General features: G+C 49.2%; 1 protein-coding gene across 1 annotated transcript; it reads left to right on the top strand.

Moving 5' to 3' along the window:
- Positions 1–8,199: 8,199 nt before the first annotated feature.
- LOC144258643 (zinc finger protein RFP-like) lies at positions 8,200–26,705 on the top strand. The gene is made up of 8 exons (XM_077806847.1): positions 8,200–8,607; positions 12,969–13,064; positions 15,792–16,022; positions 18,702–18,724; positions 19,283–19,398; positions 21,414–21,464; positions 23,861–24,016; positions 26,140–26,705. Exons 1-8 carry the CDS (start codon positions 8,200–8,202, stop codon positions 26,703–26,705), a joined length of 1,647 nt encoding a protein of 548 aa, XP_077662973.1.
- Positions 26,706–26,863: the final 158 nt, after the last annotated feature.

Genomic DNA, 26,863 nt, shown 5'->3' on the forward strand with positions numbered 1-26,863 from the left:
AAACGGGAAGGTCTGGGAGCCCCATTGCTGGAACCTTTCCAAACACACTGGAGATGGCTCTGGAGAAGCCCCTGCCTGGCCTAAGAGTGAGGGGCTCTTGGGGGCTGTTTGCAAAGGAAATCCCCCTTTGGAGATAGTCTCTCCCCCCGTTTCTGCCTCTCCCCAGACAGACAGGGGAAGCCACTGAGGAACCCGAATGCCATTCACTTGCTCTCAGTGATGGGATAATGGATGGTGGATGTTCAGGGTCAGCAGACGTCCCTCGCCCTCCTCCTCACTCTCCAAGACCAAGGCAGGCTGGAGAGGGTGGTGACCTCAGGAGTTACCCTGCCCAGCCAGCAGGCAGGGTGATGACACTCGGGTGATCGATTGGCTGTGAAAACAAGAGTCTGTCTGATTGCCAAGGGACGGAGAAACTCAGCCAGCAGCAGGGGGGTGCAGAACACTGCCCTAGGGCGGAGGGATCCTGGGATCCCAGCACTTTACACACCTTCCTGGAGCCTCCCAAACCCACTGGGCTGTAGCGATGGGACCCCAACCCTACTGATGGCAAACGGACCTCAGCTACCGGCTCAGGGTCACACTGAGTGTCAGAGCCATGGATGGACCCCTTCACTAACCACTGCCGCACACTCCCTCCCACAGCTGGCAATTGCAACCAGGCCCTAATGGCTGGTCCCCCTGACTTTGAGAGGGAGTGTCACTCCTGCTTCCATTGCTGCCTATTGATCTGTGGGACTTTGGACAAGTTGCTCCCACTCTCTATGGCTCTCTGGGACTCACATCCCTGAATGGGCTTTAAAAAAGATAATGGTTAAAGTTTGGCCCCAACTAGTTCTTGTTTCTCGAGACTAGCCATTTTAGCAAAGTTCAGAATTTTTGACATTCATCACCTGGAAACATCCCTTTCTCCTTCGCAGACGGCCTTAACATCCCTTATCTCACCCAGGCTCCCTGCTGCCTGGAGTTAGAGAATTGACCCTGTTCCCATTGGACCTACCCAAGGTGTCACACAGCAAAGCGGTGACAGAGCCAGAAAGAGAAGACAACAGTCCTGACTCCTGTTCGAACTAACAGACAACAACCCCCCGGAGGCAGGGATAAAGCCCAGGAAATCAGGTGTGAACATTTTCATGGAAACCGTTTTCTCTCAGAAAATCCATTCAGACGAAACCACTTTGTTTCTTGAAATCATAAGAAGTAGGATGAAATTTCTTTGCAAAAATATTTGTTTGCAAAACAAGAGCATCTCCTGTTTGTCACAGTGCATTAAACTGTCTCGTCGTACACAAAGGGGAGACACTATGATTGAGCAAAAAGAAAAAGGAGGACTTGTGGCACCTTAGAGACTAACGAATTTATTTGAGCATAAGCTTTCGTGAGCTCCAGCTCACTTCATCGGATGCATCTGTAGCTCACGACAGCTGTAGCTCACGAAAGCTTATGCTCAAATAAATTGGTTAGTCTCTAAGGTGCCACATGTCCTCCTATTCTTTTTGCGAATACAGACTAACACGGCTGCTACTCTGAAACCAACTATGATCTAGAAAATTAGATGAGATGCTTCAGTCTGAGCTAAGTAGTTGCTGCTCTTCACAATTTCAAAAGAATAAAATACAAAACCAATAGAATATTAGGTCATAATCGGATATGGCTCAGTGTGATAGGACACCCCTAGTCTGCACTGCTCCGAGTGACACTCTTCAGTGGATCCCCAGCATCCACCCATGGTGAGGTAGGTGGGAGAGGATTGTTATTCGTTCTTGACAGAAGGAGAAACGAAGGCTGAGAAAGGAGCAGGGACTTGTCTTAGCTGATGCAGCCAGTCAGTAGCAGAGTTGCTCTCAAATGAGCTACAGACCAACAATTTTTCATCGTAATTATTCAACAAGTATTTGAGAAGAATTGGAATGTTGGAGAGGATCACGAACTGCTCCGAGACAATGAATGGAGAGCAGCATCCACATTGGTCAAACATTTAACTGGTTGCGACTTATTTGCTTGGTCATAAAAGAGAACAACAAAGACTAGAGTTTCCTCCCTGTCAATAGCCCCCTCCTCAGCCAATCAAGGTTGAGACTTTGAGGGGTGGGAGGCTAAGGGTTCTCAACAAATAGCCCAAAGAATGGCCCTGGTTACCACCGAGGGGATCACTCTCAGAGCACTATTCCAGTCTCACCTCTCTGTGTGGACCTCCCACAACCCCCCCCCTCCCGTCCGGCCCCCGCTCCACACACAGAGCTCCTGGTGGTGGGAGGAGAGCAGAGGAAAAGGAAAAAGGAAACAAGAAGAGAAAAGTAGGAGGGACAGAGAAAAAGGGAAAACAAAAAGGAGAAACCCCAATGTCCCCAGTGATTCTAAGGGACAAAGTCCTAGGTCGGAAATAAAATACTGCCCCCACAATCTAATGTTTTCCTTTCCCAAAAATCAGCCAGCACCTGATGGATCAGACTGAACAGGCTTCAAACCTCTCCGAGGCTCTTACCTTCTATATAGGGACGTCTGCTTTCGAGTAAAACCACTAAAAGAAAAGGAGAAAACTCCGAAGAGGGTCCTCCTTGCTCTCACGAATGTGAAAGTGAATGCTCTCTCAGTCCTCCAGTAGAGACCTCGAGAAGGAGACGTGCTGAAGCAAAGCCACAGGGATCTCCAAGGTTGCCCCTGTCCTGCACCCCTGTCCTGCCTGGCTGATGTCAAGATCTCTCTGTGAGATCATCGCCTCCCCACCACCTTTGTCCAATAGGCTGAGGTCCTGCCAAAGGCCCTTGTGATGTCACTGCCACACCCACCCCTCCCTTGCAGTGCTGATGTCCTGCCTCTGTCCAGCCACACTGGATGTTTCAGCTGCTTCCCCTGGATCATCCCACTCAATGACTCTTCCTTGTGAGGTGACACCGACTACACAGTCGAACACAGAGGTTCTTCCCCAGGCCGCAATTAGGTTTTCACAAGTTAGTTGACTTTATGGCCAGAAGGAACCGTTAGAGCATTTAATCTGATCCCCTGCGTATCCTAAGGCCTACTGTATGTCAGAAGAGCTGGGCTTTTCTTTTACTCAGCGTTTTCCGGAAAGGCATCTAGTCTTTATTCAAAGTGATCAAGAGATGGAGAAGCCATCATTTCTCTTGGTTCTTTGTGCCAATGACGAACCACCCTCTTACAAATCTGGGTCTTATTGTCATTATACTTTTTCTGATTTCTGCTTCCATCCATGGGGTCTTGTCATGCCTCTGCTACATAAAAAGAGCCATTTACACTCAACATTTTCTCTCCATGAAGTCAAGCAACTCACCTCTCCTTCTTCTTTTGTATATACTAAACAGATTGAGCTTTTTCAATGTCTCATTAGAAGGCATCATCCCCATCACTCACTTACAAATCTTTTCTGTACCCTCTCCAATTGTTTTAACATAATATTCAAAATGTGGACACAAGAACTGGATTCAACATTCCAACATCAGTCTCACCAATGCTCTTTCACTTCCCTTTCCATCCTCACTACTCTATCCAGCCAAGAATGGCTTTAATCTTTTTTAACACAGTTTCACACTGACAGATCATGTTGAGTAGCTCGTCCACTATGGCCCCGAAATCCTTTTCAGGGTCAATGCTTTCCATCGGATTGTCCCCCATTCTGTAGGGTGCCATCTGACTCCTTTGTTACTGGAGCTATGGGGTTGCATTTGGCTTTATTAAAACCTAATTCTTTAGTAAGTGTTTTAGAAGAACTAGCCCATTAGAGAGAGAATCGTGAATTACTCAAAGACAACGAATGGAGAAAAGCGGCAAGAGCAATCAAATACATGTTTGGTTACAGCCTATTTCCTTGGTCTTAAAAGAGGGTAACAAAGACCTGAGCCTCCTCCCTCACAATAGCCTCAAGCTCCCCCAATCAGCATTGAGACTCTGAGAAGCAGAAAGCTGAGAGTTCTCACCAGATGTCCCGGGTCACCACCGGAGGGAGTCACTCTTAGAGCACCATTCCAGCCACATGTCTTTGGGAGGGCCTCCCGCAATGAGATTTGGAATGCAACCCCCCTCCCGCCCCCCCTCCATCCCCAACTCCACATGCACAGACAGGTCCTGGTGGTGAAAGGAAAGCAGGGGAAAGGGACAAAGATGCAAGAGAAGACGAGAAAAGAGGGAGAGACAGGAAAAGGGAAAACAAAAAGAAGAAACCCCAGTGTCCCCAGTAATTCTAAGGGACAAAGTCCTAGGTCGGAAATAAAATACTGCCCCCACAATCGAGTCTTTTCCTTTCCTAAAAATCAGCCGGCACGTGATAGATCAGACTGAACAGGTTCCAAACCTCTCCGAGGCTCTTACCTTTTCTATAGGGACGTCTGTTTTCGAGCAAAACCACTACAAGAAAAGGAGAAAACTCCGAAGAGGGTCCTCCTTGCGCTCACGAACGTGCAAGTGAATGCTCTCTCAGTCCTCCAAGAGAGACCTCGAGAAGGAGACGTGCTGAAGCAAAGCCACAGGGATCTCCGAGGTTGCCCCTGTCCTGCACCCCTGTCCTGCCTGGCTGATGTCAAGATCTCTCTGTGAGATCATCGCCTCCCCACCACCTTTGTCCAATAGGCTGAGGTCCTGCCAAAGGCCCTTGTGATGTCACTGCCACACCCACCCCTCCCTTGCAGTGCTGATGTCCTGCCCCTGTCCAGCCACATTGGATGTTTCAGCTGCTTCCCCTGGATCACCCCACGCAATGAGCGTTCATTGTGGGCTCAAGCCCAACACAGTAAAACATCAGAGGCTTCTCCCTGTGCTACGCTCAGTTTTTCATACATGAGCAGACTTTATGGACAGAAGAGACAATTAGAGCATGTCATCTCACCCCCTGCATATCACATGCTTTCTGGAGAGCATAGTAGCTAGTTTTTGACTACACAGATTCCAGAAAGGCATCTCGTCTTCATTAGAAGACATCAAGAGGTGGGGAATTCCCACCACTTCCCTTTCTAGTTTGTTCCTTTGGTGATTCATCCTCACGGTTGAATACGTGTGCCCTCTTTCCAATACGAATTGGTCTCTTTTGAGTTTCCAGCCACTGTTATGCTTTTCTCGGCTAGATTAATGAGCCCTTTCATACCCGATATTTTCTCTCCGTGAAGTCACTTCAACACTTCAATGACGTCACCTCCCGATCTTTTTTATAATCTAAACAGGCTGAGCTCTTTCAATAGCTCATTTACAGGCATTTTTCTCCAGCCCACAAAACGTTTCATTGCTTTTTGCTGCCCCATCTCCAAGATTTCCAAATCTTTTTTCAAAGGTGGACGCCAAAACTGAATGCAGGACTCCATGATCCGTCTTCCTCCCTATGCTCCTCACTGCTCTTTTCATGCATCTAATGATGGCTTTAGCCCTGTTCACCACAGCATCCCCCTGGGTGCTCATGTTGAATGGCTTGCCTAGCATGGCCCTAAATCCTCTTCACAGTCAGTGCTTTCCTGGATACACTTCCCCACTCTGTAGGTGTGGCCTGCATGCTTTGTTGCTAGCTATAGGACCCTTCATTTGGTTCTTTTCCAACTTGTTTTCTTTGAATGGCTCCAGCTTCTCAAGGGATGCGATTGTTCTGTGTCACTGCCCTCTCCTAATCATTAATTACCACTCTGCTACTATTTTATCACCCACCAATGTTAGCAGCAGTGATTTTTTATTTGGGTTGCAGTTCTATTTGGGGGGAGGGATAGCTCAGTGGTTTGAGCATTGGCCTGCTAAACCCAGGGTTGTGGGTTCAATCCTTGAGGGGGCCATTTGGGTCAAAAATTGGGGATTGGTCCTGCTTTGAGCAGGGGGTTGGACTAGATGACCTCCTGAGGTCCCTTCCAACCCTGATATTCTAGGATTCTTTGATATTTATTTTCAAGAATTAGTCCTTGAATTATTTTCAAGAATTAGTCCTTCGTATCCCTCGTGCTCAGAACCTGCTCCGCACAGCACAGCGAGAAAAGGCTGCCCAGCCCAGCCGTGCCCTAGGGGCTAAGCACAGAACAAATGTAGGGAGCTTGTGTCATCCACAGCTTCTGAACAACATGTGGGGGTCATCAGCTTACAAATACACTCTAGACCGGTAGCGTAGACAGGCCCCAAATGTATCTAAGTGTCCCGCCTTGCAAAACAGGAGAGAAAAAAACATAACCTTGAGTAGTTTTATTTTATAGTCGTGGAAACTGAGGCACAGAGAAGCAAAGAGATTCGCTCATGGTCAAAAAGCCAGGAAGAGAAAACGGCAGATTTGCTGATAGTCAGTCCTGGGCCCTAGCCCGTGTTTGTCCTGGCCTCTCTGCTTCAGCTCCAGTAACAACCCGAGTCAAGGTTTTCTTCTTCTCTGTGTCCTTTAACTTCACGTCACTGGAGAGGAAAGATTTTTTCTGACCAGCTGGCTCTAATGCATGGATTTGTCTTTCCAGAAGTCGTGCTCTGGCTCAGTCCCACGTAGCAGGTTTTCTGGAGGAAGCACTCGGTGACGTTCTAGGGCTTGTGTTACAAAGAAGATGGACAGAATGGTCCTTTCTGACCTTCAATTATTTCTTTCGCTAGGAGGATAACGCTGGACATTTTCTCTCATTCACTTTCCTTTGGAATAATTTCAATCCAGTCCAAAGGATTTCCTCTTCCATTGTGTCTTCAGCTCCTTTCCTAGCAAACAGTTACTGTTCGAGCACAGGTTTCCAGTTTCAGGCTGCCCCAGGGTGAGATAGCCATGAAAGGGGTAGTAGCTCAACTGAACCTATCCCCAGGTGAAGGGAATAAGTGCAGGGGTCACATGAGAAGGAGCAGCATGTAACTAGGATCCAAGCCTGTTGGACGATATAAGAACAGCCTGTGCTCGGCCAGGAGAGAGACCCACAATGGGAGCAGGCCTGGGAGGGGCTTGGATAGTCCTTTCAAGTCAGTTTCGGTACACAGTAGGGGATGGAACAGCCAAGCTGCTAGGGTTGGGAGCTGAGCCTATCATTGTCACTATCATTGACCCCATTTTAGAGGTGTGGAAACTGAGGTCCAGAGAGGGGTCTGGCCTTAAACCTGAATCTGAGCCTGGGTTTACTATGTGTGTAGAATCTGTTGAATGTGTGGTTCTTCCATCTTCCTCAGAGACACCTGGTGCCGACTGCTGCTGGAGACTGGATTCTGGTGTAGTTGGGCCCTGGATTTGATCCAGCCTGGATCAGCGTCACTATGTTGCAGTGACAAAATTGAGGCAGCAGACTGAGTAGCCCCATTATAGACACTAAACCAAAGCAAAATCGGAAGCGGATTTAAGCAACTTTTTACACATCAGTTTCATTTCTCTCCTCAGACAGACAAGGTTTAATTTCTGCCTACGTTCCCCACCCCTCCAAATCACCCAAAACAAGCCAATCTGCTTTGGGTCGGCACCGGTCCATGTCCGTCATGCCAGTGGCCGACCGCTAGTACAGCCGTAATACCACCGGACCCCCAAAAAAACCCCCTCAACAGCGCACCACCCCACCAGAAATGCCCCAAGCATCACTGGCCAACAGCGGTGGTGCGGTGCACGCCACTCCCTCCCCCCACAACCCTCAAACCCAGCCTGGCCACTCCCCAGTCCTCCCCGGCCCCAACTTGGCCCAAGCTATGCTGCAGCCCCACCCAGCTTTGCAACACCCTGTCACCCACTGCCTGCGTCCCCCCTCCCCCATGCAGGTGCAACACCACCACCAGAAATGCACCAACAGAAAGATCACTGACCACAGCCCACTGTTATCAGCTCACCCAACCCCCCGAGCAGTCCAGGCAGGAGGCAGGCGGTGGGGAGAGAGTAGGCACTGCAGGGCACGGACACACACACACGCATGCATGCAACACTCTCACCGCGAGGACCTCACTTAGGGAAGACGAACCCAACCCACAGCTGACTGAGCTGGATTCCAGGTTCCCTCCTTCATCTGTAATGCCCTATCGGGCTGACCTGTCGCACTGGCCTCTCCCCCATTGGCCCTGGGCACTGTCAGTCTCAGAGTCCTGGTTTCTTCCCCTCTCCTTGCTTTGGGTGTTGGGAGAGGGATTGGGCAACAGGGAGCCAATCATGTTCTCCGGCAGGACATTTAAAAAAAAAAAAAAAAAAAAAAGCAGCCAAAATAGCCCCCAAAGAAGCCACGTGAAAAATGCCCTTTTGGGGTTAAGCCACATCTTAGATCCCTGTGACACTGTCTGCAGGGAAGCATGGCTGCAGTGAATCCTCTGAAAAGCTTCCGAGATGAAGCAACTTGCTCCATCTGTCTGAGTTTTTATAAGGATCCCGTGTTTTTAGATTGCGGGCACAGTTTCTGCCAAGCCTGCATCGCCCAGTGCTGGGAGGGATCGGATACAGCTGTCTCCTGTCCTCAGTGCAGAGAGACCTTTCCCCAGAGGACCCTCAGGCCAGACAGACAACTGGGGAACTTTGTGGAAATAGCCAAGCAGCTGAGTTTCCAAACAGCAGCAGGAGAAGGTTGGTGCAAGGCGCACCAGGAGCCTTTCAAACTCTTCTGTAACCAGGACCAAATGCTCATCTGTGTGATCTGCAGAGAGTCCCAGGCTCACCGTACTCACAGGGTGGTCCCCACAGAGGAGGCTGCCCAGGCCTACAAGGTAGGAATCTGCTGTGCAGGGTAATTACTTCGGTTTGGGCATGTTTGCAATTTTTATTACAATAGCTTCTAAAGGCACCGAGATCAGGGCCCTTGTTGTGCGAGGCTCTGTACAAACACACAGAGAGTCTAAACCAGTGGTCCCCAAATTTTTCCCCTCAGGCTCTCCCTTACCCTGGCTATGGCCCCCCACCCGCAGCTGCGGTTAGGAGCTGCGAGTGGGGCCACAGTCAGAGGCTGGGGCCACAGCTGTGGGGGTGTCTTGGGGTTGGAAGTGGGGCTGCCGGGAGTCGGGGGCTCAAACTGGGTTTGGGAGCAGAGCCAGGGTCAAGACTGGGGCTGGGAGTGGAGCTGGGGTAGGAGCCAGGGCCAAGGGGGCCATAGCAGATCTGAGTGGCACTCCCTTCCTGCCCCTTGTAGGGGCCGGTCTTGGCCCTGCCATGCTCCCTCAAATGTTCCTCTGTGCTCCAGTTTGGGGACCACTGATGTAAACAGTCAAGATAGACAAAGGCTGGGGATTCTGAAAGGTACTTAAGGTGTCTATACCCCAGATTTAAGTGGATAAATCTGGAGTTTAGGCACCTAAATGCCAGTTTTCGGCTCCACTGCAATCCCCAGAATTCCTGTAGGAGCCCAAAAAGAAAAGGAGTACTTGTGGCACCTTAGAGACTAACCAATTTATTTGAGCATAAGCTTTCGTGAGCTACAGCTCACTTCATCGGATGCATAAAAGTGGAAAATGCAGTGAGGATGTTTTTATACACAAAGAGCATGAAAAAATGGGTGTTTATCACTTCAAAAGGTTTTCTCTCCCCACCCCACTCTCCTGCTGGTAATAGCTTATCTAAAGTGATCACTCTCCTTACCATGTGTATGATAATCCACTTTTATGCATCCGATGAAGTGAGCTGCAGCTCACGAAAGCTTATGCTCAAATAAATTGGTTAGTCTCTAAGGTGCCACAAGTACTCCTTTTCTTTTTGCGAATACAGACTAACACGGCTGCTACTCTGAAACCTGTCATTATGGAGGAGTCCAGACTCACTCAGTGCCTGTGTATTCAGGGTACAACTTCTTTCAGTGCCTGTGATTCTGTCTCTGGGCATGTGCACAGCTGCCCCCCATGGCATCTGGCTGCCTGTCTCCTGGCCACACCCAGAGCAATCCATGAGCTGGGGAAAACCAGGCATTCTGCTTCTCTCCTCTACGGGGCCTGATCTGGTGGGCATGCTCGGAGACAAGTCAAAGGAGTGGGAGTGAAACAGAGGCACAGAAGCGGCAGTGACTTAACCAAGCTCACAAAGCAGCTCAGTAGGAGAGCCAGGAATTAAACCCTGGCCTCCCCATGCCCATCCTAGTACCCTAGCCACTCGACCACACCGGCTCTCATCACTCCTGTCATGCAGTTCTCTACCATCACATTACCAACATCTCAGCACAGCTGCAGACTGGAGGCGTAGCGCCCCAGCTTGAGCATTTCACAGCTGATGACCGCTGCTTTCAGGCAAGCCACAGGAAAATAACACATGGTCAGCAGTGTTCTCAAGGAGTTTGTTCTCTGCTACTTTCTGACGCATAAGGTGCCCTGAAAGATTTCTGTTTAAGAAACAAAGGTTAATCTGCGTAACTTTTTCCTCAAGGAAAAACCAGGATGATGAATTCCCGTTTTCCCGGGTTTGCTGAAGGATGGTCACTTCGCTGCTCCTGAAGCAGAAATCATGCGCGACGGGTATGACGGGCCAGGGGAGGCACAGCCCTGCCTGGCCCCCTCCACCCCCAGACTCCCTCTTGCTTCCTGCCGGGGATCTGCAGCTCTTCCCCCATGGCTGGTCTGGGGGGGGCCTCTGGCAGAAGGGGCCGGACTGGGGGTTAGCCTCCCTGAACCAGTGGCTCACGTCCTGCCTGTACAACCTTTGAAGTTTTGCAACATTCTAGGGCCCATGAAGCCCAAGTGGATTGGAACCTTAAAAAGCCTGTTGGACAGAGCAATCCCCTCGGGGCAGAATCCGCTGTGCTGTACGCCGCTCTAGCTGTAAGGACGAAGTGGGCTGTAGTAGTGCCACAATAAGATTAAAGGAAGAAAATGGCTGATTCCCAGGACCATGTTGAACAAGCCCTTTCCCCCATGCCGAACAATCGAGCACAATATTTATGCACCTTGTGAGTGTGTTGGATTTTTAACCAGGAGTCTCTTTCTCCCAAGTGTTCATTAGGCAGCGGAGTTTAATGTACTATTTTTTAAAACAGTGTGTTAAACATTCTTACCAAAACTCCCTTCCCTTTAAGTTGCTCAGCTTTAACTCTCTGATGTCCAGCTTTCTTCATATAGTTTTCTCTGTCATTGCCTGGGAGCAGGGCACCCTACCCTACACTGCTGCAAAATGGATACGACTTCAACCCTTTGCCCTGCAGCACTTGGAGGATTTGCTGGAGGCAAAGGGCTGTTCTAGACAGAGTCCCTAAGTCTCTATATTAGGTCTGGTGCCCCCAAAGGCCTCTCTCTTCCCTGGCAGCATGACATATACAGCATAGAAGGAAAGTAAGCAGGGCTGAGAATGGGGCCTGAGATGCCCAGCTGCCATGAAATGAACGGGAGCTGTGCTTTTAAATCCTCTCTGTGGCTCTGCAACACCTCACCCCCGGGGAATTATAGAAGAAGATCCTTTGAGCACATTTTCAAGAGCACCAACTGACTTTAGAGCCGAAGTCCCATTTGCAAAGGAGATTTAGGCCCGAATCCCCAAATGCACTTGGGTGTTGTGATGCTCAGCACTGCAATGCCTAACTTTTAGACACCTAGAAAATCACTAAGGACATAAGAACGGCTGCACTGAGTCATACCAATGGTCCATGTAGCCCAGTATCGTGTCTTCCAACAGTGGCCAATGCCAGGTGCCCCAGAGGGAATGAACAGAACCCGGCAGTTATCAAAGGATTAATTCCCTGTTGCCCAGTCCCAGCATCTGACAATCAGACAAGCCCTTATGGTTGCCGGCCTGTAATTGCCAGGATTTCCTCTGGAGCCTTTTTAAAAAAGCTGGCTTTCCATCAGCTATCCTCCAGTCATCTGGTACAGTTTGGAACAACAAATCCTGAATTAGGCATTTGGGGGGAGAGAGGCATCCACAAAAGCCAGCATGCTAGCTGAGGAGACTAGCCCTCCGGAGATACTGATGAGAGGGGTGTGTCCTAAGCCCCAACTCCCTCAGAGTTTGGTGTAGGAATGGGCCTGTCTCTGATCCACACCTGGGAACCCCTCTCCTGGAGTCGAGTTGCTTAGCTACCTAAGCTGTTTCATGCAAGATGGAGTTCTGCACCTGTGTTGCTCCGCACAACGTGGCCGGGGAAGAATCATAGAATATCAGGGTTGGAAGCGACCTCAGGAGGTCATCTAGTCCAACCCCCTGCTCAAAGCAGGACCAATCACCAATTAAATCATCCCAGCCAGGGCTTTGTCAAGCCTGACCTTAAAAACTTCTAAGGAAGGAGATTCTACCACCTCCCTAGGTAACGCATTCCAGTGTTTCACCACCCTCCTAGTGAAAAAGTTTTTCCTAATATCCAACCTAAACCTCCCCCACTGCAACTTGAGACCATTACTCCTTGTCCTGTCCTCTTCTACCACTGAGAATAGTCTAGAACCATCCTCTCTGGAACCACCTCTCAGGTAGTTGAAAGCAGCTATCAAATCCCCCCCTCATTCTTCTCTTCTGCAGACTAAACAATCCCAGTTCCCTCAGCCTCTCCTCATAAGTCATGTGTTCCAGACCCCTAATCATTTTTGTTGCCCTTCGCTGGACTCTCTCCAATTTATCCACATCCTTCTTGTAGTGTGGGGCCCAAAACTGGACACAGTACTCCAGATGAGGCCTCACCAATGTTGAATAGAGGGGAACGATCACGTCCCTCGATCTGCTCACTATGCCCCTACTTATACATCCCAAAATGCCATTGGCCTTCTTGGCAACAAGGGCACACTGCTGACTCATATCCAGCTTCTCGTCCACTGTCACCCCTAGGTTGAAGACTTTCTTCATAACCGTTAGCCTGGGAGTAGGGCACTCACCTTGTATGTGGGAGACTCCAGTTCAAGTTCTCCCTCTGCCTGGTGAGGAGAAGAGATTTGAGTCTCCCACCTCTCAAGAGTCAGTTGTGACATTGCCATGAGCACCGTCCTAGAGCAACTTGAGAGGGAGATGGAAAATCAATGGTAGGTGAGAACCCAACTTCATGAGACTTCTTTGAAAATCCCAGCTTCAGATAATGAAATCAGCACTGCAATGTATATAAATTGCACAGAGGACAGACTCCTCAGCAGGCTGACCTTCCCCCCCACCCCCAACATTGCTTTACTTGCCTCAGGAACAAATTCAAACCCAGTTGAACACACTGAAGCAAGAGAGAGGAGAACTTCTGGAATGGAAACAGGATGCAGAGACGCAAAGCCAGGAATATCTGGTAGGTCCCCATTGTTATGGTCCAGAAGTTACATCAATCAGGGGTGATATTTCTCTCTGTGGGGAGAGTGTCAGCCCTTGTCTACACGCAGCACTGCTTTGATTTAGCTATGGCTACATCTACACGGCACACCGCTGGGGGCATCCTGTAGGGTATGTGTAGCTACACAGCACAGTGAGAAACAGGCTGTGTCCACACCGTCATGTGTAGCTACATGTGTGAATAAAAGACTCCAGCAGGGGGAGGCAGCAGAGCAGCCGGAGCCTTCCTCCACTCCCTGGAGCCTTTTCCTGTGGTGGGGAAAGGCTCTGGCACTGGGGAAGCAGCGGGACACTCAGTGTAGATGGGGGAGGCCCTGCTTGGAGGCGTATAGAGTCCTGTGTGTAGGGTTTATACCCAGAGGGTTCAGGCATATCGCGACTCTACTTGCTTAAGCCATGCCTCGCCATCTACGCTGCTATTTATGCCCATGTTAGCGGGTGCATATAGTGTACGTCCTCTACACACCACCACAACATTTGTGTAGTACAGATGTACCTCAAATCACTTTTTAATGTAATGTCTTTATTCTGGTGCAAGGCCCTCACAGGCAAACATTTTGAACCTAGTTTAATTTGACCCTAGTGTGGTGTGTAGGGTTCACCTTGTCCAGTTAAACTGAGATAAAATGTGCTAACTGGGAGCAAGGTCAAGTTCAGATCAGGGTTAGCTGTGATGTAATGGGGACCGAGAGACTTTGTCCGTTGGACCATATGAACTGGAACCATAAACTCACTGAATGTTAAATCTCACAAAATGAGGGTCAGTCCATCCTCATGATTATATCCACTCATTATATTCCACACCTGAACATAGCTATTATATGAACAACGTACCCTCATGTCTCAATGTCTGTACTTTGACCCCTTAACCTCTTACCCCCAATCGGGGATATTGCAGAGTATGTATTCCTTACGCCACTCGATCTGAAACCGAACTTTGCTCCTCTTGATAATCCGTACATTATTTCCTGGTATCCAGAAACGTCTACTCCGGGGGTTCTCAAACTGGGGGTCGGGTCCCCTCACGGGGTCGCAAGGTTATTACATGGGGGGTCGTGAGCTGTCAACCTCCACCCCAAACCCCGCTTTTCCTCCAGCATTTATAATGATGTTAAAAATATTCAAAAGTGTTTTTAATTTATTAGGGGGGTCCCACTCAGAGGCTTGCTATGTGAAAGGGGTCGCCAGTAAAAAAGTTTGAGAACCACTGTTCTACTCTGTACTGTTCACGGTTTTTTTTTTTAAACATCATCTTGATAACCTCAAGCACTTTGTCTCTTGTTGAGACACCCTTGCAGGGTGTGATCATGTTTATCTTTGTTTATCATCCCTCTGGGCTCATTCCTCCACTGGCTTCCAGTTTCAACTCAAAACACTGATCTTATTCCCCACACATCCAGCTACAAACACTGATTTCAGGGGAGATTTTCAAAGGCACGTATGGTGATTAGGTGCCTAATTCACATGGACTGTCAGTAGGACTTAGGCACCCAGTGGCTGTTTTGTATCTCAGAAATCTTCCTCCTGAATCTCCACCAGGCACAACTGGTTTCCTCTGGGACAGTGTAACAGAATGCCAGATGAAACATGCAAAAGCTGGAGAAGAAGCATTTTGCATGGTGTGTTTTGTAACTGGTGTTTTATGTGGATAACCAGCAGAACCCTTTCCTTCTTCAGTCTTCTCCACAACTCTCTGCCAACGTATTTCTGATTCTGAGTCAGACCTCCCCCCTTCCAACCTTTCTGCTATTGGAAGATTCTAGATGATCAACAGAATATATTAAGCCACTCAGACCTGAAAACTCATCATTTTAGAGAGATTGGGTGACATTTTCAGAAGTGCCTAAGTGATTTTGGAGCCTAGGGTTAACAATTTTGCAAGTGGTTAAGGGCCAGATTCTCAAAGGTATTTAGGGGCTTAAAATGCAGGGAGAGCTGTCCCATTTTCAAAAGTCACTTTCAAAGAAACTTAGGCTCCTTAGCATCCAAAGTGACCTTTTGAAAATGGGAACTGGAGGCGTAAGTCCCGAAGGCGCTTCGGAACATGTTGTTCATTCAGGCCAGCTGAGAGACTGTCAGGCATATTCTCCTGAAATCTCAACCATGTGTTTGTAGTAGGTTGATATGAAAAGAGGGCTCTAAGAACTGTTCCTATCAGGGACATGGGGAGAGTCTGGGATGTCCAACTTTCTCATTTGTGAAAACCGGATGCTGAGCACCGGAACCTGCCCTGTGCCCTGCCGCCACTTTCCCTCGAGGCCCCGCCCCCCACTCCTCTTTCCCTCTCCCACTGTCGCTTGCTGCTCTCTCCACCTCCCTCCCCCTGCCAGCTGAGCAGAGCTCTAGGGGTGTGGTGGAGGTGACTGGGGCAGGGTGGGAGAGGGAGAGCCACGCTTCAGGGGTGGAGGGGTAATTGGAGTAGGATGGGGGAGATGCCGGTACTTTTCTCCCGCCCATGGAGCCATCCCTGAGTGCTCCTCCAGGCTCCAGCAGCAGCTGCTGCTCTTCTCGCCCTCTGGTGGTGGAAGCCAGTTACTGTGGGTAACCGGACTTCTCATGTCCAGTCAACAATGCTGACCGGACACTGCCAGGTTTCCCTTTTGACTGGACTTCCCAGTTGAAAACTGGACATCTGGCAACCCTTGTCCTTGATCTGAACTTTCCTGTTCGTGTCCCTTCATTATAGGGAAAGATAGAAGCTGAGAGGCAGAAGATCATGTCTGAATTTGAGCAACTGCGGCAGTTCCTGGACGAGCAAGAGCGACTCCTGCTGGCCCAACTGGAAGAGCTGGACAAGGAAATTGTGAAGATACAGGATGAAAATGTCACCAAACTGTCTGAGAAGATTTCCCGTCTCGGTGACTTGATCAGTGAGATAGAAGAGAAGTGTCAGCAGCCAACAAGTGAATTCCTGCAGGTGAGACAGTTAGAGACACCCAGATCCCTGCCCAGGGAAGGGAGAGATTCTGATTGATTAGCTTTGGAGTTTATTAAGTTCTTGGAGAGGTCCTACTCCACAATGGAGACTGTCAGTGTGTCCTTTAGCGAAGCGAGGGAAAACAAAATGTGACATTTCTAATACTTCCAATGTGGAAACAGTTTTGCTGTTTTAAAGGCAGATGTTTCAGGCCTTTTTGAGACATCCTGTGTAAGCCCCTTCATTTTCAGTTTAAACCAATTTTTACCAAAAAATTTCTGGGTTTTACAAAAAAGTATTATTCAGGTTTTTCTGATTTTCATCGTACTTTTGTATCATTCAAATATATGCAAAAAACTTGTTTTATTAAGAAAATACAATGCATTGCATGAGATCTCTGTATTCCGATAATACATTAGTCTGTGTGTATATGCAAAGCTGCCTGCTGAAGTAAGAAAGTATTGTTCTAGAAGATGCACACAATAAACCAACAGGCACGCACGCAAGCTCTGAAGTGTGTGTGCGTCTGAACCTACTGATAAATCACACACCCACCAAGTACACATTTCAAACTGTTAGTAGACAATGGGTTAAAGATTTGACGCACTAAAATGGGAAGTAAATGAAAGTGTACATCAGAATACATTTCAGAACACAAGGAAGCATTCAAAAGGGCTAAAGAAACAACAAGAGGAGAGAAGGATGAAGTTGAGTGTATGCGCTGCAAATGGTATGGCCCAATTATCAAATGTGAATATTTATAGACTAATTGTTCTAATCAAAGCTTTTGATACGGTCTCCCACAGCTTTCTTGCCAGCAAGTTAAAGAAGTATGGGCTGGATGAATGGACTATAAGGTGGATAGAAAGCTGACTAGATTGTCGGGCTCAACAGGTAGTGATCGATGGCTCCATATCTAGTTGGCAGCCAGTGTCAATCAGAGTGCCCCAAGGGTCGGTCCTGGGGCCGGTTTTGTTCAATATCTTCATTAATGATCTGGAGGATGGTGTGGATTGCACCCTCAGCAATTGCACCTGCAGATGACACTAAACTGGGAGGAGGAGTAGATACGCTGGAGGGTAGGGATAGGATACAGAGGGACCTAGACAAATTAGAGGATTGGGCCAAAAGAAATCTGATGAGGTTCAACAAGGACAAGTGCACTTAGGACAGAAGAATCCCATGCACTGCTACAAACTAGGGACTGAATGGCTAGGCAGCAGTTCTGCAGAAAAGGACCTAGGGGTTACAGTGGATGAGAAGCTGGATATGAGTCAACAGTCTGCCCTTGTTGCCAAGAAGGCCAATGGCATTTTGGGATGTATAAGTAGGGGCATAGCGAGCAGATCGAGGGATGTGATCATTCCCATCTATTCGGCATTGGTGAGACCTCACCTGGAGTACCGTGTCCAGTTTTGGGCCCCCCACTACAAGAAGGATGTGGAAAAATTGGAAAGAGTCCAGCGGAGGGCTACAAAAATGATTAGGGGGCTGGAGCACATGACTTATGAGAAGAGGCTGAGGGAACTGGGATTGTTTAGTCTGCAGAAGAGCAGAATGGGGGAGGATTTTTTGATAGCTGCTTTCAATTACCTGAAAGGGGGGTTCCAAAGAGGATGGATCTAGACTGTTCTCAGTGGTAACCAGATGCCAGAACAAGGAGTAATGGTCTGAAGTTGCAGTGGGGGAAGTTTAGGTTGGATAGTAGGAAAAACTTTTTCAATAGGAGGGTGGTGAAGCACTGGAATGGGTTACCTAGGGAGGTGGTGGAATCTTCTTCCTTAGAGGCTTTTAGGGTCAGGCTTGACAAAGCCCTGGCTGGGATGATTTAGCTGGGGAGTGGTCCTGCTTTGAGCAGGGGTTTGGACTAGATGACCTCCTGAGGTCCCTTCCAACCCTGATATTCTATGATTCTACACCAGTAACCTCTTTGTTCAAATGAAACGTTTTATTTGGGGATTTCAGATATATTGTTTTCTTAAACTCAGGGGGACCCTTGTGCTTTGAGTTCTGTTTTAGTTCTGCAGCAAACCACAGGGATGAACAGAATTCAAAGCATTCATCTACTGAATACTTTTTCTCCCTGTCTTTCCATCCACCAAAACAAACCCCGATATTTAACCAGAAAACTTAATAGTTTTCTGCACTGATTTGCACCTGTTTTTATTGTGGTAATAAACACTGATAAAATCCCAGGAAAAATTAACTAAAATAAAAACAGAAAATGAAGGGCCCTAACGATATGAAAGCAATAAAAAGCACAACTCCACTTTCTAGGAAGTGGGAGATTAGGAAAGCAAAGTTCTTTGCAGGGCCTATTAAGAAAGGAGAATGAATCCAGCTTCCAGAACTGCTGAGCAGAATTGCATACATGGAGAAAGGCAAATGCTCTGGACACAGCAGTTGCATGTGGCAGTCAGGGATTCATGCGTCTGATCAGTCTGTTTGAGCAAATGCCATTGGCATAGGCAAAATAGAATTTAGAAGGAGAAAATCCACAATCATGGTGTGTGCTTAGGGGTCCCATTCCATCGAAATCTGTGAATGGACTTTTGAAGTTGCTAACTGCAGAGAACTGCATCTCGAGCTCAACTAGGGATGGCAAAGCAAGTCCCCTGCAGAGCAGGAGCGATCCGCATCTTGTGGCACTTGGGACTGAACTCTCTTTCTCTTTTCTAGGACATCAAAAGCACCTGGAGCAGGTATGTGACTCCTTCCCACTCCCCCTCATGTGTCGTGATGCTAGAAGGGGATTTCCCCCCAGGGTCAGATTTTGCAGGGCATTTAGTCACCTGAGACGTAGCTAGGTACTTGGTGGGGTTTTCCAAAGCAGCTAAGCAAGTTAGGCACCTCCCATTGTGATCAGTGGCAGTTGGGAGCCTGACTTGGTTAGGTGCTTTTGAAAATCCCAGGAGGCACCTTTAAAAATCAAGCCTTAAGTGACTTGCCCAAGGTCATGCAGGGAGGCTGTGGCAGAGCAGGGAGTGGAACATAGGTCTCCAGAGTCCTACAGCAACCCCTTAACCACTGGAGCATCCTTTCCCGTGAGATTAGGCCCTTCTCTCTGAGGGGCAGCCTGTGGACCCCTTACTCTCTTTAACTCCCATTGGAGGAGCTAGGCATTTAAAAACTCCAGTGAGGAGATGAATTGTCTCACCAGTGGGAGTTAGAGGCTCTCATTGAGCCCACAAGAGAGCAGCCTCTGGTAGCTCATTCTCAAGAAAGAAAAGATTTAGGGTGTTTCCCCTTTTCCCCCCCAGGTGTGAGAAGGTGAAGTTCGAGAAACCAATGGCTGTGTCACAGGATGTGAGCGAGAGAGTTGGCGTCTCTTTCCAAAGAAATATTTGTCTACAGGAGGCTCTGAAGAAATTCAAAGGTAACTTAACAGTTATTTGGGCTCATGATATGGTGATGGCACATCGAGATGTGCCTCTGACTGTGGAAGGAGTTGGACTCTGGCCTATTAGTTCTCAGCTCGTCACAGCTAGACGTCTGTGGGTGGGATGGGGAGGGCTCAGGGCTGATGCTAGTTCGCCAGGCCTCCACTTGGATTGTGTCAGACCCAAACATGGGTGTCAAAATTGGCCACTCAGCATTTCAGAGACACACAATCACCAGATGTTTTTGAAAATGTTGAATTTCACCTCCATGGCTGGGATTTTCCAAGGGACCTAAGGGATTTAGGCCCCATCTCTCTCTGACGGTCAATGGGAGTTGGCCACCACGTGGCCTCAGCCCTTTTGAAAATCCCAGACTCTGTACCTCAAGTTCCTCCATCTTGAAAAAGGAGGAAATAATGGCCAACCTACCTTGTTGTGCTAATTAGTGAATGCCACCGAGTGCTTTGAGATCGTTGGAGTAAGGCAGGAGATGGACGATATATTTTGGACGATGATTTCACTTTAGTTTGGTCTCATTGGAAAGGTCTCCCCATTCCAATCTGCCTCTTGTTCTGTGGTATTTTCCTTTGGGCTGTCTCTCAGAATTACAGCATGGTTCCATGCCATGCTGCGACAGCCGTGTCAGCCCCAGGATATTAGACAGGGTGGGGGAGGACATAGCTTTTATTGGACCAACTCCCGTTGGTGACAGAGACAAGCTTTCGAGCTACACGGACCTGAAGAGCTCTGAGTCAGCTCCAAAGCTTGTCTCTCTCAATCACGGTTACATTAATTAACGGTAGAAATGTCACCAGAGTCAAGACAACATGAAATCACCTCTCTTCCAATCCTTCCTTTCTCTTGAGACCCGGCCCTATGAACTGAGCTCAAATGCAGAGAGAAGGGGTATGGGCTAGATTCACAAAAGGACTTGGGGTGGGGGTGGGGGGGGGTCTACTTGCCATTTTAGGCACCTCAGTCCCAGAATCAGACCACACTGGGATTCACAAAGACCCCCCACTCAGCTGCAACCAAACCTTGTAGGTGCCTAAAATTACTCATCACCTCTATTTTTGCGGTAAAAGTCCCCTAGGCACCTATGTTTCTGCCTCTGTGCATTCGCACTGCAGTTCCAGTCCAGCTACCAAGACACCTAAGCCCCAGAGAGATACACGAACTGGGGAAAGAAAGGGGTTCCTCCTCCTAACTCACCTACAGGGCCACAATCTGAAATGCCTGCTCTGAGCACGCTTACTGACTCAGGCCCTATATGTGAACTTACCCAAAAGAACCAGGCTCTAGGGAAAGAGGAGCTCCCTTATAATGTATAGTTCTGTGATTAGGGTACTGACCTGGGATGTGGGAGATCCCCAGTTCCAATCCTCTGTCCCCCCGAGGGGAAGAAGGGATTCCAACAGGGGTCTGATATAGGCCTCTCTGTTGCCCCTTTTGAATCTGATCCACTGTGTAGAAATAATTGAGCAGCGGGACAGGCTTCTGGGCGTCCCTCCCAAGAGCATGCTCTAACCACCTGGGACGTTCTCACGATTTCTCTCTGCCTCTGGCCCAATGAATTATTGATTATCCCCAGTGGAACCTCTCCCACAGGAGAGCATGTGGGCACCCCACATCAGACAATCGTGCAGCCCAGAGATTAGGGCGCTCCTTGAGAGGCGGTAGATCCCATTTCAAATCCCTGCTCCCTCAAGGCTTGACTTGAACCAGGGGCATTTCCCACTGGCTGGCGTAAGCAGGGAGTCGCCTAGCATGCTGACTTTTATGAAGCTCATTCCAAGGCGCATCTCTCTCCCCATTCATGGTGCAGATTGTCTGGGAGCCTGACTCTGGCTTTGTGAATCACAGTGACTTTCTAGGTGCCTAAGCGTTGGGTGTTGTGATGCTAAGCGTCAGTTTGTCTAAGTTTCTTTGTGAATCCAGCCCCATTTTCATGAGGCTATTTTCCTACAAGAAAGGGGCAAATCACCTCTCCTCTAATCTTTTCTTCCTCTAGAGACCCTGCCCTATCAACTGAACTTTTTGATCTCCAAGGCAGAGAAAGAGGGTAAGTTTCCATAAGGATATTTTCCTACAACAATTATTAATTAAAATCTCCTGATTAATTTTTTAGAAGACACTTCTGAATTCAAACAGGAGAGGTTTCCACCAATACAGAGTCTTGGATTCCAAGGTTAGAAGGAACCATTATATCATAACGGCCAGACTGGGTCAGACCAAAGGTCCATCTAGCCCAGTATCCTGTCTTCCGACAGTGGCCAATGCCAGGTGCCCCAGAGGGAATGAACAGAACAGGGAATCCTCTAGCCCATCGCCCATTCCCATTCAGTGATGTATGAACGTGCACATACTATTTACAATTGGAAAGTAGGGTACATTTGTTAGGTCCAATAATCAGCCTTTAGGGCACACTCAGGTCACATTTTTCTGCTTCTCTCGGCAATTATAAGGACTAGAAATTTGCTCTATTTTTATTTTTTATATGAAAGACAAGCTTCACTACTGGAAAACATCATTAACACAGAGTGCAGGTTGACCATCAGTGCCTTGTACTCTCCCAGAACGTGAAAGGAACCCATATTTCTACCTCTGAAAACTGGGAAATAAAGAGTTAAGGAAGTGTCTCCCACCAGTTCCTATGCTATACTTCCCTCTCACCCTAGTGTCAGGAGCATGGACTCATGTGCTGGGCTCTATCCATCCCCAGCTGGTAGAAGGTCCCTTGCGGGGAGACCATGCTAAGGCCAGTACTGAAGCAGGCAGAGAATCAGGACTGCAGTGGCAGTCAAAAAAGCAAACAGAATGTTGGGAATCTTTAGGAAAGGGATGGATAATAAGACAGAAAATATCATATTGCCTGTATATAAATCCCTGGTACGCCCACATCTTGAATACTGCGTGCAGATGTGGTTGCCCCATCTCAAAAAAGATATATTGGAAAAGGTTCAGAAAAGGGCAACAAAAACTATTAGGGGTATGGAACAGCTGCCATATGAGGAGAGATTAATGAGATTGGGACTTTTCAGCTTGGAAAAGGGGCGACTAAGGGGGGATATGATAGAGGTCTATAAAATCATGACGAGTGTGGAGAAAGTAAATAAAGAAGTGTTGTTTACTTCTTCTCATAACATAAAAACTAGGGGTCACCAAATGAAATTTCAGAGTAGCAGCCATGTTAGTCTGTATCCACAAAAAGAAAAGGAGTGCTTTTGGCACCTTAGAGACTAACAAATTTATTTGAGCATAAGCTACAGCTCACTTTGAGCTGTAGATCACGAAAGCTTATGCTCAAATAAATTTGTTAGTCTCTAAGGTGCCACAAGTACGCCTTTTCTTTTTTCAAATGAAATTAATAGGCAATAGGTTTAAAACAAACAAAAGGAAGTATTTCTTCACGCAACACACAGTCAACCTGTGGAACTCCTTGCCAGAGGATGTTGTGAAGGCCAAGACTAACAGGGTTCAAAAAAGAACAAGATAAATTCATGGAGGATAGGTCCAGGAATGGCTGTCCCTAGCCTCTGTTTGCCAGAAGCTGGGAATGGGCAACAGGGGCTGGATCATTGGATGATCGCCTGTTCTGTTCATTCCCTCTGAAGCACCTAGCATTGGCCACTGTCAGAAGACAGGTCCATCAGTGGCTATTAGTATCCTATCTTCCATGAATTTAGCCATCGTTCAAGGAGTATTGTCTCTCCCTGTGGGGTTGGTGCTCCCTGTGGTACTGGGAACTGTCCCTTTAAGTGGTTTGGCTTCCCAGACAGGAAGGAGGAGCATAGCAGAAGCTCTGTGATACAGAACCCTGGATAAAGAGTGTTTCATTCAAACATCATGCTCCCAGCATGATTACTGAACACCACACTTGCAACCGTGGTGTGTCCCCATCCTTGTCCCATGAGCACCACTGGAAGCTGGGCAAGGGGCTCTCTTCGGATCTCACAGTTACCTATCTGGCCCCCGACAACTGCATCTGAATACCTGGCATCTTTTATGACCATTTGACAAAAAGGGAAGCTGGACTGCAGAGAGAGGAAGGGACATGCCTGAGGTCACACGGCATGTCAGTAGCAGAGTGAGGAATAGAGCCCAGAAGTCCTGGCTTCTAACCTCTAGACCATGCTCCCTCCCCAAAATGCGTGTAGTGCATTGGATGACTGTTACACATCCCTCGGGTGTGGACATTTAGTGCCACCGAGAAGTCGAATTCCCAGTGCACCAGAGAGCCCAGTGTCTCTCTAGCAGGGCTGCTCGCTACTTTCTCCTGGTCCAAGTGGGTGGAGGGGTTCTCACCCCATGTGCTGTACTCTTGGGCTGGGGACTTTCCACCAGGAGATGAGGGATGAATAGGGCAGCATGGAAATGCATGAAAAGCTGAAGCTGGTGTCCCTGTTAACGTCCTCTGTCTGCTGCCTCCCCTGCTCTGTTCTGTTGCTGGATGTGGAGCACCCCCAGCAAGGGCGAGGGATCGGGGGAGGAGACCGAGATCCCCTCTGCCACGGATCCACAGGATTCGTGCTGCAGCCCCCGCTTTGGAACAGTCTCTGGGAGGAGCCCCTTCGATGGGCCAGACCTCCAACATCAGCCCCCTCTTCCTCCAGGGTAAGCCACGTGGCTTCACCGACTCCTTAGGCTGGACCTCTGGGCCTTCAGCTCTTCTGCCTCACAACATGAGCTGTGTTCAGTGCGTCCACCTGAGACCGACCCCTGCGGGAGCCCTCTGTGATCTCAGGGAGCAGCACAGCTCTGCAAGCACCTGCAGTGACACTCAGTCACCGCCGTCACTGTCAAGCCCCTGGGGTTATTAGTCCCCTGCTCTGCACCACAGCACAGGAAGACCTTGGTTAGCTCAGAGAAATGCAGGTTACAGTATAGTCCATTCTGGGGAGCCGGTGCCCAGCCCTGCAGTGCAAACCCCGTGGTTCAAGCTCTGTCTCCCTGTCCATCTGATCTGCTTTCTCAGACTCCCAGGTGTGCCCCCCACCATAGGTGCCGATTCTGTAGGTGCTCTGGGGATGGAGCACCCATGGAAAAAAAATAGTGGGTGCTCAGCACCCACCGGCAGGATCAGATCCTCCCCCTCCTCCCCTCCCACCCTCTGGTGGCCCTGCCAATCAGCTCCTTCCCCTCCCTCCCAGTGCCTCCTACCCACCATGATCAACTGTTTGGGCAGGGGGAGGAGCAGGGTCAGGAAGAGGTGGGGTAGGGTGGAGACTTGGGGGAAGGGGTGGAGTGAGGGTGGGGCCTGGGGCAGAGCAAGGGTCAAGCACCCCCAGGAAGTCCGCTTCTCTGCCCCCCTACTGCTTCCTGCAGCCAGCACGTAACTTCCGCTTCACCCCTCCCCCACCTCTAGTCCTTTGTTCCCAAGCCGGGGCGATGCAGCTCAGCCACAGAGGCGGGGAAGGCCTTAGCTCTCCGGGTTGCTGATCGTTATGTTTCCATGTCCGGGCAATTGGATTTGCCATTGTCTGCTGAGGACCTCAGGCCCCAGACAGTGACATGGGCAGCTTAGCCTGCCCTGAGAGCAAACACTCCCATATCACCCACTGGGTAACAATGCTGCATATTGGGAAACTGAGGCACATATAGGTTTCATTAAAAAATTGCAAAAAATCCCAGTTTCTCACACCCTCCTAACAATACCTCCTTGATGCCTGGCGGGAACCATGGGGAATTTCCTGCTCAGCCTCAGCCAACAGGCAGCTCCCCAGGACTGACACTCAGGGCCCACCCCAGCCAGCCCATGGCTACTGGGGAGCCTGAGAAATGGTCCTAGCCTCCCCCAGGGCTGAGCTCTGCCTGTAAGGGTCTGTCTGCACTGCAGAGTGAACCCTGGGGCTCAGCACCCAGGTTAGCCTGGGCTGGGTGCAAGGAGCCATGCTGCTGAGCCTGACCTCACTTACTGGGTCCTCACGGGTGCTGCTGTGGCTCTAGGACTCTGGGAGCACATCCCCTGGCTGACCAGCTATTCTGAGTTTCTTTCCCAGTGATTCGTGGGGTACCCGGTCTGTCTTTCATGGGGGAATTGGGGAAGGCACTGGAGGGCTATTTTCCCTCAGGTCAAGCTGGCAGTGGCATTCGGGGGGAGGCTTTTCACCTTCCTCCGCAGCATGTGGCTGCGGGTGATGTGCCAGGATTATCTGGGGGTATCTCACCGAATCATTTCCCTGCATTGCGGGGGCCTCGGGCACTGGTGACCCTCGGTGCCTCCTCTTCTCTGCCTGTGGCACATCATAGTACGGTCGGCTGTAGGCTGTCAGGCTTTGGGCTAATGTTGGTTGTTGCGTTAGGTGGGTGCTGGGTGGAGTTGGTGGCCTGTGATATACGGGGGTCCGATTAGATGACCTGATGGTCCCTTCTGGCCTCAGACTCTCTCACTCTCAGCACTGGAGTGGTTTAGCCTGCACAGAGGTGCCGACTTCTCCAGTTCCCAAGGGGGTGCTTGACCTTTGCTCTGCCCCGGGCCAAACCCCCACTCCACCCCTTCCGCCAAGCACCCACCCCTGCCCCATCTCTTCCTGCCTGGCTCCATTCTGCCCCCTTCCCCTGCCTCTTTCTGCCCCCATTCCTCCCTCTTCCCCCCCCCCGAACCTCCTGCCCACCGCTGAACAATGGATCCGTGGCAGGAGGAAGGCGCTGGGAGGGAGAAGGAGGAGCTGATCAGCGGGTGGGAGGTGCTTTGGGTACTTAACACTCTCCTCCTGTCTCTCTCTCCCCTCGTGCAGTGCAGGCCACTCCGGATCCAGACCTGGGGATTCCCTGTTCCGTCGTGTCCACAGATGAGAGTGTGATACAGAAATACCAAGAAACGGGATATTTAGTGACACAGGTCAGGTTTTACCCTGATGCCTGTGTGCTGGGCTATAAGGGCTTCACCTCAGGGAGGTGTTACTGGCAAGTGGAGGTGGGGAACAAACGTAATTGGGTTTTGGGCATTGCCAAAGAGTCTGTGATACATGAGGGAGCGAAAAGCCATACACCAGAGGAGGGGATCTGGGCTTTGCAGAGTACAGAGAATGAGTACTCGGCCCTCACCTCCCCTGAGACTGCTCTGGCCCTACCTCATAGCCCCAGTAACATTGGGGTTTATCTGGATTATGAAGGGGAGGAAGTTACATTTTATGACGTTACATCTTCTGGCAGAGAGACGATCTTTACTTTCACATCCTCTTTCCCTGGGAAGATCATCCCCTTCTTTGGGAGCCGGCGTGTAGAATTTGAGTTCACTGGTAAGCATACCGTTATGTGTTCACTGGCCGACATATTGTTAATCCCTATGACAGAGGAGTAGGGATCACTCAATATGAGATATCTAAAGTAGAGAAAAGACATAGGTAATATATAAATTACAGCTATCACACTTTGCCATTCTAATCACAGTCTTGCCAGCCTGAAGCATTCAAAAAGTGTGTCAGGCCCCCCAGAATCATGAGATTGGCTGAATCATCT

Source organism: Eretmochelys imbricata, unplaced genomic scaffold (assembly GCF_965152235.1).
Source record: "Eretmochelys imbricata isolate rEreImb1 unplaced genomic scaffold, rEreImb1.hap1 Scaffold_29, whole genome shotgun sequence".
Lineage (NCBI taxonomy): Eukaryota > Metazoa > Chordata > Testudines > Cheloniidae > Eretmochelys > Eretmochelys imbricata.

Excerpts from the sequence above, each read along its gene's own strand:
- LOC144258643 (XM_077806847.1), top strand. The coding sequence starts at position 8,200 with ATGGCTGCAGTGAATCCTCTGAAAAGCTTCCGAGATGAAGCAACTTGC. Across the intron at positions 13,065-15,791 it reads CGCAAAGCCAGGAATATCTG|GGAAAGATAGAAGCTGAGAG; the intron begins GTAGGTCCCCAT and ends CCTTCATTATAG. Across the intron at positions 21,465-23,860 it reads CTCCAAGGCAGAGAAAGAGG|CACCCCCAGCAAGGGCGAGG; the intron begins GTAAGTTTCCAT and ends CTGGATGTGGAG.